We start from the raw sequence: 14,894 nt of genomic DNA on the forward strand, positions 1-14,894 counted from the left end.
AGCACCCAGAGGAAACCCACGCACACACGGGGAGAACGTGCAAACTCCGCACAGTGACCGGAGGCTGGATTTGAACCTGGGACCCTGATGGGGTGAGGCAGCAGTGCTAACCACCGTGCCGCCCATGACTGTGTTGATGTTGACATTGGCCTGGCGCATTGCTTGTATCATAGCAACGACTCAGGCAATGGGGTAAGATTGGCGCAAGCTATGTCATTATAGATGTTGGCTGGGAGGAGAGAGTGGTGGACGGGGCCCATAGGCAGATGTGATGTAGCCTGCAGTTGTGGGATAAGGTTCTGCATACTCTCTCTGTCTCTCTCTCTCTGTCTCTCGCTTTCTGTCTCTCAGTCTCAGCCTCTCTGTCTCTCACTCTCTGTATCTATCTCTCTGTCTCTATCTCTCTGTCTCTATCTCTCTGTCTCTATCTCTCTGTCTCTATCTCTCTGTATCTCTCTGTCTCTATCTCTCTGTCTCTATCTCTCTGTCTCTATCTCTCTGTCTCTATCTCTCTGTCTCTATCTCTCTGTCTCTATCTCTCTGTCTCTATCTCTCTCTGTATCTATCTCTCTCTGTATCTATCTCTCTCTGTATCTATCTCTCTGTCTCTATCTCTCTGTCTCTATCTCTCTGTCTCTATCTCTCTCTGTATCTATCTCTCTCTGTATCTATCTCTCTCTGTATCTATCTCTCTGTCTCTATCTCTCTGTCTCTATCTCTCTGTCTCTATCTCTCTCTGTATCTATCTCTCTGTCTCTATCTCTCTGTCTCTATCTCTCTGTCTCTATCTCTCTCTGTATCTATCTCTCTCTGTATCTATCTCTCTCTGTATCTATCTCTCTGTCTCTATCTCTCTGTCTCTATCTCTCTGTCTCTATCTATCTGTCTCTATCTCTCTGTATCTATCTCTCTCTGTATCTATCTCTCTCTGTATCTATCTCTCTCTGTCTCTATCTCTCTCTGTCTCTATCTCTCTCTGTCTCTATCTCTCTGTCTCTATCTCTCTGTCTCTATCTCACTGTCTCTATCTCTCTGTCTCTATCTCTCTGTCTCTATCTCTCTGTCTCTATCTCTCTGTATCTATCTCTGTCTCTATCTCTCTCTGTATCTATCTCTCTCTGTATCTATCTCACTCTGTATCTATCTCACTCTGTATCTATGTCACTGTATCTATCTCTCTGTATCTATCTATCTGTCTCTATCTCTCTCTGTATCTATCTCTCTGTATCTATCTCTCTGTCTCTATCTCTCTGTCTCTATCTCTCTGTCTCTATCTCTCTCTGTATCTATCTCTCTCTGTATCTATCTCTCTCTGTCTCTATCTCTCTGTCTCTATCTCTCTGTCTCTATCTCTCTGTCTCTATCTCTCTCTGTATCTATCTCTCTCTGTATCTATCTCTCTCTGTATCTATCTCTCTATTATCTCTCTCTCTGTATCTATCTCTCTATTATCTCTCTCTCTGTCTCTATCTCTCTCTGTATCTATCTCTCTGTCTCTATCTCTCTGTATCTATCTCTCTGTCTCTATCTCTCTGTCTCTACCTCTCTGTCTCTACCTCTCTGTCTCTACCTCTCTGTCTCTACCTCTCTGTCTCTACCTCTCTCTGTATCTTTTGACTCTATCTCTCTCTGTATCTATCTCTCTGTCTCTATCTCTCTGTCTCTATCTCTATCTCTCTGTCTCTATCTCTCTCTGTATCTATCTGACTCTATCTCTCTCTGTATCTATCTCTCTGTCTCTATCTCTCTGTCTCTATCTCTCTGTCTCTATCTCTCTCTGTATCTATCTGTCTCTATCTCTCTCTGTATCTATCTCTCTCTGTCTCTATCTCTCTCTGTCTCTATCTCTCTCTGTCTCTATCTCTCTGTCTCTATCTCTCTGTCTCTATCTCACTGTCTCTATCTCTCTGTCTCTATCTCTCTGTATCTATCTCTGTCTCTATCTCTCTCTGTATCTATCTCTCTCTGTATCTATCTCACTCTGTATCTATCTCACTCTGTATCTATGTCACTGTATCTATCTCTCTGTATCTATCTATCTGTCTCTATCTCTCTCTGTATCTATCTCTCTGTATCTATCTCTCTGTCTCTATCTCTCTGTCTCTATCTCTCTGTCTCTATCTCTCTCTGTATCTATCTCTCTGTCTCTATCTCTCCCTGTATCTATCTCTCTGTCTCTATCTCTCTGTCTCTATCTCTCTCTGTATCTATCTGTCTCTATCTCTCTCTGTATCTATCTCTCTCTGTATGTATCTCTCTGTATCTATCTCTCTCTGTATCTATCTCTCTGTCTCTATCTCTCTGTCTCTATCTCTCTGTCTCTATCTCTCTCTGTATCTATCTGTCTCTATCTCTCTCTGTGTCTATCTCTCTGTATCTATCTCTCTGTATCTATCTCTCTGTATCTATCTCCCTGTCTCTATCTCTCTCTGTATCTATCCCTCTGTCTCTATCTCTCTCTGTATCTATCTCTGTATCTATCTCTCTGTATCTATCTCTCTGTATCTATCTCTCTGTCTCTATCTCTCTCTGTCTCTATCTCTCTCTGTCTCTATCTCTCTCTGTATCTATCTGTCTCTATCTCTCTCTGTGTCTATCTCTCTGTATCTATCTCTCTGTATCTATCTCTCTGTATCTATCTCTCTGTATCTATCTCCCTGTCTCTATCTCTCTCTGTATCTATCCCTCTGTCTCTATCTCTCTCTGTATCTATCTCTGTATCTATCTCTCTGTATCTATCTCTCTGTATCTATCTCTCTGTCTCTATCTCTCTCTGTATCTATCTCTCTGTATCTATCTCTCTGTATCTATCTCTCTGTCTCTATCTCTCTCTGTATCTATCTCTGTCTCTATCTCTCTCTGTATCTATCTCTCTGTATCTATCTCTCTGTATCTCTCTCTGTATCTATCTCTCTCTGTATCTATCTCACTCTGTATCTATCTCACTCTGTATCTATCTATCTGTCTCTATCTCTCTCTGTATCTATCTCTCTGTATCTATCTCTCTGTATCTATCTCTCTGTCTCTATCTCTCTGTCTCTATCTCTCTGTCTCTATCTCTCTGTCTCTATCTCTCTGTATATATCTCTCTCTGTATCTATCTCTGTCTCTATCTCTCTCTGTATCTATCTGTCTCTATCTCTCTCTGTATCTATCTCTCTGTATCTATCTCTCTGTATCTATCTCTCTGTATCTATCTCTCTGTCTCTATCTCTCTCTGTATCTATCTCTCTGTATCTATCTCTCTGTATCTATCTCTCTGTCTCTATCTCTCTGTCTCTATCTCTCTGTCTCTATCTCTCTCTGTATCTATCTCTGTCTCTATCTCTCTCTGTATCTATCTCTCTGTATCTATCTCTCTGTATCTCTCTCTCTGTATCTATCTCTCTCTGTATCTATCTCTCTCTGTATCTATCTCTCTGTATCTATCTCTCTGTCTCTATCTCTCTCTGTATCTATCTCTCTGTATCTATCTCTGTATCTATGTCCCTGTCTCTATCTCTCTCTGTATCTATCTCTCTGTATCTATCTCCGTCTCTATCTCTCTCTGTATCTATCTCTCTCTGTATCTATCTCTCTGTCTCTATCTCTCTGTCTCTATATCTCTGTATCTATCTCTCTGTCTCTATCTCTCTCTGTATCTATCTCTCTGTCTCTATCTCTCTGTTTCTCTCTCTGTCTGTCTCTCTCTATATCTGTCTGTCTGTCTCTCTCTCGCTCTCTCTGTCCATCTCTGTCTCATTCTGTCTCTCTCTGTGTCTCTCTCGCTTTCTGTCTCTCAGTCTCAGCCCCTCTCTCTCTCTGTCTTCATCTCTCTGTATCTATCTCTCTGTCTGTCTCTCTCTCAGTCTCTCTCTCTCAGTCTCTCTCTCTCAGTCTCTCTCTCTCTGTCTTCATCTCTCTGTATCTCTCTCTCTGTCTGTCTCTCTCTCAGTCTCTCTCTCTCAGTCTCTCTCTCTCAGTCTTCATCTCTCTGTATCTATCTCTGTTTCTGCTTCTCCCCATCTCTCTCTCGCTTTGTATGTCTCTCTCTCCTTCCTTCTCTCTGAATGTCTATCTCTGGCTTTCTATCTGTTTCTCTCTGGCATTCTCTCTCTCGCTCTCGCTTTGTCTGGCTCTCAGTCTCTGTCTCTCGCTGTCGATTTCTGTCTCTATCTCTTTCTCTGTCCCTCTTTCTCTCTCTCTGGCTCCCTCTCTGTCCCTCTCTTTGTATCTCTCTCCCCCTCTTTCTCTCTCTCTCTGCCTGTCTGTCTCTTTCTCTGTCAGTCTGTCTACCTCTGGCTTTTTATCTGTTTCTCTCTCTGTCTCGGCCTCTGTCTGTCGCTCTATTTCTCTGTCTGTCTGTCTCTCTGTCTGTCTCTCTGTCTTTCTCTCCCTCTCTCTCTGTTTCACTTTGCCTCTCTCTCTCTCTCTCTCTGTCTCCCACTGTCTTACTCTCTCTGGCCCTCCCCCTCTCTCTCTCTTGCTTTTGCCCTCTCACTCTATCCGTTATGCATTCTCCCTCTCTCCATTCCTTTACCACTGCCTCACACTCTCTGATTGTCTCTCCTCTCTCTATCTCTGTTCCTCTCTCTGTTGGTGCATGTCTGTCTTTCTCGCTGTCTCCCTCTCTACCTGTCTCTCTCTTTCCGACTGTGTTTGTCCATCTACTTCTCTCTCTCCCTGACTCTCTCCGTCTGTCTCTCTCTCCTTCCCCATATCCACCGCCTGCCAGAATGAAGATGCCAGCTCCAGATTTAGATGAGATGTTTAAGATGTAATTCTAACCCTGTAAACGCAATCTACTTGAGTTTGATACGAGGGCTGGGTGTTGGATTCCATGTTACTTTTGAATGACAGGAAGCAGGTGCTCTACTTATTCCATCACTCATACACATATTTATCAAGTTTCCCCTGGAATAAATCCACACTAATCATCTCGAACACGTCTGTGGGAGTGAATCCCACATTCTCCCCATTCCCCAAGGGAACGAGTCCCACATTCTCCCCACTCCCCGTGACAGCGAGTCCCACATTTTACCCACTCCCCGTGAGAGTGAGCCCCACGTTCTCCCCACTCCCTGTGGGAGCGAGTCCCACATACTCCCCACTCCCTGTGGGAGCGAGTCCCACATTCTCCCCACTCCCTGTGGGAGGGAGTCCCACATATTCCCCCATTCCCTGTGGGAGGGAGTCTGACATTCTCCCCACTCCCCGTGGGAGTGAGTCCCACAATCTTCCCACACCCCGTGAGAGTGAGCCCCACATTCTCCCCACTCCCTGTGAAAGCGAGTCCCACATTCTCCCTGCTCCCTCTGGGAATGAGTCCCACAATCTCCCGACTCCCCGTGAGAGCGAGTCCCACATTCTCCCCACTCCGCGTGAGAGTGAGCCCCACGTTCTCCCCACTCCCTGTGAGAGTGAGTCCCACATTCTCCCTGCAACCTGTGGGAGCGAGTCCCACATTCTCCCCACTCCCTGTGGGAGTGAGTCCCACATTCTCCCCACTCCCCGTGACAGCGAGTCCCACATTCTCCCCCACTCCCCGTGAGAGTGAGGCCCACGTTCTCCCCACTCCCTGTGGGAGTGAGTCCCACATACTCCCCACTCCCTGTGGGAGCGAGTCCCACATTCTCCCCACTCCCAGTGGGAGCGAGGCCCACATTCTCCCCACTCCCTGTGGGAGGGAGTCCCTCATTCTTCACACTCCCGTGAGAGCGAGTACCACATTCTCCCCACACCCTGTGGGAGGGAGTCCCACATTCTCCCCACTCCCTGTGGGAGGGAGTCCCACATACTCCCCAACTCCCTGTGGGAGGGAGTCTCACATTCTCCCCACTCCCCGTGGGAGTGAGTCCCACAATCTCCCCACACCCCGTGAGAGTGAGCCCCACATTCTCCCCACTCCCTGTGGGAGCGAGTCCCACATTCTCCCTGCTCCCTCTGGGAATGAGTCCCACAATCTCCCGACTCCCCGTGAGAGCGAGTCCCACATTCTCCCCACTCCCCGTGAGAGTGAGCCCCACGTTCTCCCCTCTCCCTGTGGGAGCGAGTCCCACATTCTCCCCACTCGCAGTGGGAGTGAGTCCCACATTCTCCCCACTCCCCGTGACAGCGAGTCCCACATTCTCCCCCACTCCCCGTGAGAGTGAGGCCCACGTTCTCCCCACTCCCTGTGGGAGCGAGTCCCACATACTCCCCACTCCCTGTGGGAGCGAGTCCCACATTCTCCCCACTCCCAGTGGGAGCGAGGCCCACATTCTCCCCCACTCCCTGTGGGAGGGAGTCCCTCATTCTTCGCACTCCCGTGAGAGCGAGTACCACATTCTCCCCACTCCCTGTGGGAGGGAGTCCCACATTCTCCCCACTCCCTGTGGGAGGGAGTCCCACATACTCCCCGACTCCCTATGGTAGGGAGTCTCACATTCTCCCCACTCCCTGTGGGAGTGAGTCCCACAATCTCCCCACACCCCGTGAGAGTGAGCCCCACATTCTCCCCACTCCCTGTGGGAGCGAGTCCCACATTCTCCCTGCTCCCTCTGGGAATGAGTCCCACAATCTCCCGACTCCCCGTGAGAGCGAGTCCCACATTCTCACCACTCCCTGTGAGAGTGAGCCCCACGTTCTCCCCTCTCCCTGTGGGAGCGAGTCCCACATTCTCCCCACTCCATGTGGGAGGGAGTCCCTCATTCTTCGCACTCCCGTGAGAGCGAGTACCACATTCTCCCCACTCCCTGTGGGAGCGAGTCCCACATTCTCCCTACTTCCTGTGGGAGCGAGTCCCACATTCTCCCCATTCCCTGTGGGAGTGAGTCCCACATTCTCCCCACTCCCCGTGAGAGTGAGCCCCACGTTCTCCCCACTCCCTGTGGGGGTGAGTCCCACATTCTCCCTGCTCCCTGTGGGAGCGAGTCCCACATTCTCCCCACTCCATGTGGGAGCGAGTCCCACATTCTCCCCACTCCCCGTGACAGCGAGTCCCATATTCTCCCCACTCCCCGTGAGAGTGAGCCCCACGTTCTCCCCACTCCCTGTGGGAGCGAGTCCCACATTCACCCTGCTCCCTGTGGGAGCGAGTCCCACATTCTCCCCATTCCCTGTGAGAGTGAGTCCCACATTCTCCCCACTCCCCGTGAGAGTGAGCCCACGTTCTCCCCTCTCCCTGTGGGAGCGAGTCCCACATTCTCCTTGCGGGAGCGAGTCCCACATTCTCCCCACTACCCGTGACAGAGAGTCACACATTCTCCCCACTCCCCGTGAGAGTGAGCCCCACGTTCTCCCCACTCCCTGTGGGAGCGAGTCCCACATTCTCCCTGCTCCCTGTGGGAGCGAGTCCCACATTCTCCCCCACTCCCTGTGAGAGTGAGCCCCACGTTCTCCCCACTCCCTGTGGGAGCGAGTCCCACATACTCCCAACTCCCTGTGGGAGCGAGTCCCACATACTCCCCACTCCCTGTGGGAGCGAGTCCCACATTCTCCCCACTCCCAATGGGAGCGAGGCCCACATTCTCCCCCACTCCCTGTGGGAGGGAGTCCCTCATTCTTCGCACTCCCGTGAGAGCGAGTACCACATTCTCCCCACTCCCTGTGGGAGGGAATCCCACATACTCCCCCACTCCCTGTGAGAGTGAGCCCCACATTCTCCCCACTCCCTGTGGCAGCGAGTCCCACATTCTCCCTGCTCCCTGTGGGAGCGAGTCCCACATTCTCCCTGCTCCCTGTGGGAGCGAGTCCCACATTCTCCGCACTCCCGTGACAGCGAGTCCCACAATCTCCCGACTCCCCGTGAGAGCGAGTCCCACATTCTCCCCCACTCCCTGTTGGAGGGAGTCCCACATTCTCCCCCACCCCCTGTTGGAGGGAGTCCCACATTCTCCCCCACCCCCTGTTGGAGGGAGACCCACATTCTTCCCACTCCCTGTGGGAACGAGTCTCACATTCACCCCCACTCCCCGTGAGAACGAGTCCCACATTCTCCCCCACTCCCTGTGGGAGGGAGTCCCACATTCTCCCCCACTCCCTGTGGGAACGAGTCCCACATTCTCCCCACTCCCCGTGGGAGCAAGTCCCACATTCTCCCCACTCCCTGTGGGAGGGAGTCCCACATATTCCCCCACTCCCTGTGGGAGGGAGTCTCACATTCTCCCCACTCCCCGTGGGAGTGAGTCCCACATTCTCCCCACTCCCTGTTGGAGTGAGTCCCACAATCTCCCCACTCCCCGTGAGAGCGAGCCCCACATTCTCCCCACTCCCTGTGGGAGCGAGTCCCACATTCTCCCTGCTCCCTGCGGGAATGAGTCTCACATTCTCCCCACTCCCTGTGGGAGCGAGTCCCACATTCTCCCGACTCACTGGGTAAAGATGTTTCTCCTCAATTCCCCGATCGGATTTATTAGTGATGGTTTCATGTTGATGTCCCGCCTAGTTCTGGATCCGCCGACAAGTGTGAATATCTTCTCTACATCAAACCTATTGAAACCCTGTTTCAGAATCTTAAAGATCTCAAATCAGTTTGTCCCCTCGGCCTTCACCATTCCAGAGAAAAATCCCCAACCTGTTTGATCATTCCTGATAGTTACAACTTGCAGTTCATGTATCCTTGTGAGTCCTGATTACATCTTCCCCACTGCCTCAATAGCCATTTAATAATGTAAGGACCAGAACTGGACACTGTCAGTGTGGTCTAACCAGACCAGAACTGTACACTGTGCTCCCAGTGTGGTCTAACCAGACGAACTGTACACAGTGCTCCCAGTGTGGTCGAACCAGAACTGTACACAGTGCTCCCAGTGTGGTCTAACCAGAACTGTACACAGTGCTCCCAGTGTGGTCTAACCAGACCAGAACTGTACACAGTGCTCCCAGTGTGGTCTAACCAGACGAACTGTACACAGTGCTCCCAGTGTGGTCGAACCAGAACTGTACACAGTGCTCCCAGTGTGGTCTAACCAGAACTGTACACAGTGCTCCCAGTGTGGTCTAACCAGACCAGAACTGTACACAGTGCTCCCAGTGTGGTCTAACCAGACCAGAACTGTACACAGTGCTCCCAGTGTGGTTTAACCAGAACTGTACACAGTACTCCCAGTGTGGTCTAACCAGAACTGTACACAGTGCTCCCAGTGTGGTCTAACCAGACCAGAACTGTACACAGTGCTCCCAGTGTGGTCTAACCAGACGAACTGTACACAGTGCTCCCAGTGTGGTCGAACCAGAACTGTACACAGTGCTCCCAGTGTGGTCTAACCAGAACTGTACACAGTGCTCCCAGTGTGGTCTAACCAGACCAGAACTGTACACAGTGCTCCCAGTGTGGTCTAACCAGACCAGAACTGTACACAGTGCTCCCAGTGTGGTTTAACCAGAACTGTACACAGTGCTCCCAGTGTGGTCTAACCAGACCAGAAATGTACACAGCGCTCCCAGTGTGGTCTTACCAGACCTGAACTGTACTCAGTGCTCCCAGTGTGGTCTAACCAGATCAGAACTGTACACAGTGCTCCCAGTGTGGTCTAACCAGACCAGAACTGTACACAGTGCTCCCAGTGTGGTCTAACCAGACCAGAACTGTACACAGTGCTCCCAGTGTGGTCTAACCAGAACTGTACACAGTGCTCCCAGTGTGGTCTAACCAGAACTGTAAACAGTGCTCCCAGTGTGGTCTAACCAGACCAGAACTGTACACAGTGCTCCCAGTGTGGTCTAACCAGACCTGAACTGTACACAGTGCTCCCAGTGTGGTCTAACCAGACCAGAACTGTACACAGTGCTCCCAGTGTGGTCTAACCAGAACTGTACACAGTGCTCCCAGTGTGGTCTAACCAGACCAGAACTGTACACAGTGCTCCCAGTGTGGTCTAACCAGAACTGTACACAGTGCTCCCAGTGTGGTCTAACCAGACCAGAACTGTACACAGTGCTCCCAGTGTGGTCTAACCAGAGCAGAACTATACACAGTGCTCCCAGTGTGGTCTAACCAGAACTGTACACAGTGCTCCCAGTGTGGTATAACCAGACCAGAACTGTACACAGTGCTCCCAGTGTGGTCTAACCAGAACTGTACATAGTGCTCCCAGTGTGGTCTAACCAGACCAGAACTGTACACAGTGCTCCCAGTGTGGTCTAACCAGACCAGAACTGTACACAACGCTCCCAGTGTGGTCTAACCAGAACTGCACACAGTGCTCCCAGTGTGGTCTAACCAGAACTGTACACAGTGCACCCAGTGTGGTCTAACCAGACCAGAACTGTACACAGTGCTCCCAGTGTGGTCTAACCAGACCAGAACTGTACACAGTGCTCCCAGTGTGGTCTAACCAGACCAGAACTGTACACAGCGCTCCCAGTGTGGTCTAACCAGACCAGAACTGTACACAGTGCTCCCAGTGTGGTCTAACCAGACCAGAACTGTACACAGTGCTCCCAGTGTGGTCTAACCAGACCAGAACTGTACACAGTGCTCCCAGTGTGGTCTAACCAGACCAGAACTGTACACAGTGCTCCCAGTGTGGTCTAACCAGACCAGAACTGTAGACAGTGCTCCCAGTGTGGTCTAACCAGACCAGAACTGTACACAGTGCTCTCTGTGTGGTCTAACCAGAACTGTACACAGTGCTCCCAGTGTGGTCTAACCAGAACTGTACACAGTGCTCCCAGTGTGGTCTAACCAGAACTGTACACAGTGCTCCCATGTGGTCTAACCAGACCAGAACTGTACACAGCGCTCCCAGTGTGGTCTAACCAGACCAGAACTGTACACAGTGCTCCCAGTGTGGTCTAACCAGACCAGAACTGCACACAGTGCTCCGAGAGATAAGGAGGGTCAGAGGGGGCTGGAGGAAGTTACAGAGACAGGGAGGGTTTGAGGGAGGTGGAATAGGTTACAGAGATAGGGAGGGTTGTGGGAGGGGTTGGGGAGCGGTTGGAGGAGGTTACAGAGATACTTACAAAGGAGATACAAGCCGCAAGCAATAGAATCCTGACTAGGAGATCCTCAAACTGTTCGACCACCAATTGCCAAAGCGTTTTCCCTGAAATCGGAAGAGGAAGGGAAGTCCCATTAGCACAGGAGGAAATAAGAACTCTCGGAGCAGTGGGATCACCCTCGGGTTTGATTCCCACAGAGCCGCGATTGTGGGGGGCTAATTTACCCATACCGGTTACCGGGGAGGTTGGGTATCGAAGGAGGGGGATTTCAGTCCGCGCGGAAGGACCTGGGAAATCAGGATCATTCCCCAGCGAGACAAGAAGGCCAAGGTGGAGATTGAATCGAGGTGTTCCCACCGTTGGGAAGGAGCTTCTGAATTGAGGGGATGAGGAGGAAGTGTCTCCGGTGGGGGGAGGGTGGAGGAGCCAAAGGGCAGACCAAATAGGAATTCTCAAAAAGTGGATTGGATGAATACTGGAAGGAGGGAAAGATTAAGAAGGCGATGGCGAGGTTGGAGGGAATGGGCGAGGGCCTCCCATCGTGCTGCACTCAGACCGTGAACCTCGAGTGGGGTGGGGGAGGCGGGGTGATGGGGGTGGGAGGCCCCTTCCTCCAAAACCTGAGCTTCCTCGGAGGCCTTGTCCCAGAGAGGGACGCGTGCGGGCTAGAAATCGCATGGTGGGTGACGAACGAGGTAGCGGTTGAAGATAGGGGCGGCAGACCTCTCAACTCCGCCAACGCTTGGCAAGTCCCCCCCCTCCCCCCACTGGCTATGAGGACGGTTACGAGCGTAACAAGCTTTCCACCATGGTCACCAACCCCCCCCACGCGCATACATTGTGCTAAAATCTACCCATCATCACCCCCACCCACTCGTCCACGTGCCCCGCTTCCTCCAGCCTCCGCTGTGAGCTGTAAAGCATCAGTCCTTGGCGGCATGAAAATCTCACACGGGCCGGTCGAATAACCGATGCCCACTGTTAAGCACCATGCATAACAGGCAGACTTCTTACCTTCTTCCGCTGGGAGCTCTGTCGGTGAACATCAGTCATGGGGAGCCCGGGGCGGGAATAGGACAAGGTAGGGAGAGAGAAACAGAGATGGGTTAGTAATCTTTATTGTCACCAGTAGGCTTACAGTGACACTGTAATGAAGTTACTGTGAAAATCCTCTAGTCGCCACATTCCGGCGCCTGTTCGGGCACAGAGGGAGAATTCAGAATGTCCAATTCACCTAACAGCACGTCTTTCGAGCACCCGGAGGAAACCCATGCAGACAAGGGGAGAACGTACAGGCTCCGCACAGACGGTGACCCAAGCTGGGAATCAAACCTGGGTCTCTGGAGCTGTGAAGCAACAGTGCTAACCACTGTGCCTTCATTTTTCAGCACAGTAACAGATACCACACATACACTCACTCACACAGTGACGCACACTCAACACTAACTCACAGATGCACTTCTGCACTCTCTCACTCACACATATACGCACATGCACTCACAATCCACACTTATACACTCACACACACTCTCACACGCACTCTCTCACACGCACTCTCTCCCTCACGCATTTTCATGCACTCTCTTTCTCACGCACTCTCTCTCACGCACTCTATGTGCACTCACTCTCTCTCACGCACTCACTCTCACGCGCTCTCTCTCACGCGCTCACTCTCTCACGCTCACTCTCACTCACTCGCGCTCTCTCTCTCACGCGCTCACTCTCTCACGCGCTCACTCTCTCACGCGCTCACTCTCTCTCACGCGCTCACTCTCTCACGCGCTCACTCTCTCACGCGCTCACTCTCTCTCACGCGCTCACTCTCTCACGCGCTCACTCTCTCACGCGCTCACTCTCTCACGCGCTCACTCTCTCACGCGCTCACTCTTTCACACTCACTCTTTCACACACTCTCTTTCACACACTCACTCTTTCACACACTCACTCTTTCACACTCACTCTTTCACACTCACTCTTTCACACGCTCACTCATTCACACGCTCACTCTTTCACACGCTCACTCTTTCACACGCTCACTCTTTCACACGCTCACTCTTTCGCACGCTCACTCTCTTTCGCACGCTCACTCTTTCGCACGCTCACTCTCTTTCGCACGCTCACTCTCTTTCGCACGCTCACTCTTTCACACACTCACTCTCTTTCACACTCACTCTCTTTCACACTCTCGTTCACACTCACTCTCGTTCACACTCACTCATTCACACTCACTCTCGTTCACACTCACTCTCGTTCACACTCACTCTCGTTCACACTCACTCTCGTTCACACTCACTCTCGTTCACACTCACTCTCGTTCACACTCACTCTCGTTCACACTCACTCTCGTTCACATACTCACTCTCTCACATATTTGCGAACACACCCGTCTCTTCTCACTTTTCCACACACACACCAGCAGTACCCACCCACACAAACCCCTCATGCTCGAACACGAACTGACTGTCTCCCTCTGCCGTCCGCACTCACCCCCCCCCCCCCCCCCGCACCCTCCCTCTGGAAGCTGCCAACCGCCCCCCCCCCCCCCCCCCCCCCCCCCGGTCCTCCCCAACCCCCACCCACGCCACACCCCGTCACGGAACTTTACCGTTATAACCATATTTCTCCAAGTTCTTCTTGACGTGCTCGGGGGAGAGACCTGTCTGTTCGCTGACCCCAAAGTAGGCCAGACACTCCTCGATGGTCTTAGCGTGCCCGTTTTCCATGCTGCTCAACTGTGGGGGGCTTCGCCAAGTGGGCTAATCTTTCCTTGCGATGGATGTGGGTCGGGAGAGGGATGTTGCGGGAGGGTGTCCGTAGGGCGAGGTGGCCCGGGGGGGGGGGGGGGGGGGTGAGGATTTAAAGGTGTTGAAGTTTGTAAAGGGGTTGCGGAGGGTGGGAGGGGGGTTTGGGGGAAGGTGCTTTCGGCTGCCCAGTTCCCGCTCTGCTTGTCTCCTCGAGTTGGCCGGCTTAAGGGCGCATGTCACACAGAGGGGGGGTGTCTCAATCCCGCGTCGATGGGGGCACTCAACAGACCAGCCCCGGGGTCTCCTGGAGGCCGCCTTATAGCTGCAGAGGAGCAGCCCGCCTCCTTTACAGGACTATCCACTCCTGTGCCGACCTGCCCACCTCGGGCCCGCCTCGTCGCCCTGTCCATTGGCCCGTCCTTCAGTCAGCTGCACTGATCGAGTGACGGTCGAAATTCCCCTTGCTGGGCAAAGAAAAAAGAAGAGAGAGTGAGAGAGAGAGAGAGAGAGATAGAGAGAGAGAGTGAGGTCATGCCATCCAGCAGGTGCCCCTGCATTACCAGGGGGCAGATATTTGCTGATTCATGGGGGGGGGGGGGGCACAAGGAGCCGAGGAAAGCCAGTTCCCTGTCCCCTGCCAGTAACTCCCCTCAACTACACTGTTATCACCCAAAGGAGAGAGGGAGCGGGGAAGAGAGACAAGGAGAGGGAGACATGGCGTGAAAGACAGGGGGAGAAACCGAGAGATGGCGACAGAAAGAGACCGAGCGAGAAGAGATACAAGCGAAAGAGAGACAGAGAGAGAGAGAGACAGAAACAGCGATAGAGACAGAGAGACAGCGAGAGAGAGAGAGACAAATTGTGACAGAGAGAGGGAAAATGACAGCAAGAGAGAGACAGAGAGAGACAGAGAGAAATAGAGACAGAGGCTGAGGCAGAGAGATAGGCAGATAAAGAGATACGCTGAGAGAGAGAGACAGCGTCAGCGAGACAGAGAGATTCAGAGGGGGAGACAAAGAGAGTGAGAGGCAAGGAAGTTGGTGGTTGGGATTGAGTGGAGCGGTGGGTGGGTGCGTAGTGGCGGGGAGGGTGGGGGGGGGGGGACTGGGTGTTTGCAGTGGGGAGAGGGAGACATTGGACATACAAGAGCAGAAACTCAATCAACGGTGCCGGGGAATGTCTAAACCCCAGGACATAACGGCACCAATTCCTGGGAGCAGAGCGTGGGTGAGAGACAGGGGCTGT

The 14,894-nt window shown here is 52.1% G+C and overlaps 1 protein-coding gene across 1 annotated transcript in view; it reads right to left on the minus strand.

Moving 5' to 3' along the window:
• The window catches only part of LOC119954860 (sarcoplasmic/endoplasmic reticulum calcium ATPase 1), a 72,897-nt gene extending 58,942 nt beyond the window's left edge, over positions 1-13,955 (minus strand). The window contains exons 1-3 of the mRNA XM_038780443.1: positions 13,511-13,955; positions 11,920-11,937; positions 10,927-11,009 (exon numbers count right to left, since the gene is read on the minus strand). Of these exons, the coding sequence (XP_038636371.1) occupies positions 10,927-11,009; positions 11,920-11,937; positions 13,511-13,628 (219 nt within the window). The 5' untranslated portion in view covers positions 13,629-13,955. The remainder of the gene's footprint in view (positions 1-10,926; positions 11,010-11,919; positions 11,938-13,510) is intronic.
• Positions 13,956-14,894: the final 939 nt, after the last annotated feature.

This window comes from Scyliorhinus canicula, chromosome 20 (genome assembly GCF_902713615.1).
Source record: "Scyliorhinus canicula chromosome 20, sScyCan1.1, whole genome shotgun sequence".
NCBI lineage: Eukaryota > Metazoa > Chordata > Chondrichthyes > Carcharhiniformes > Scyliorhinidae > Scyliorhinus > Scyliorhinus canicula.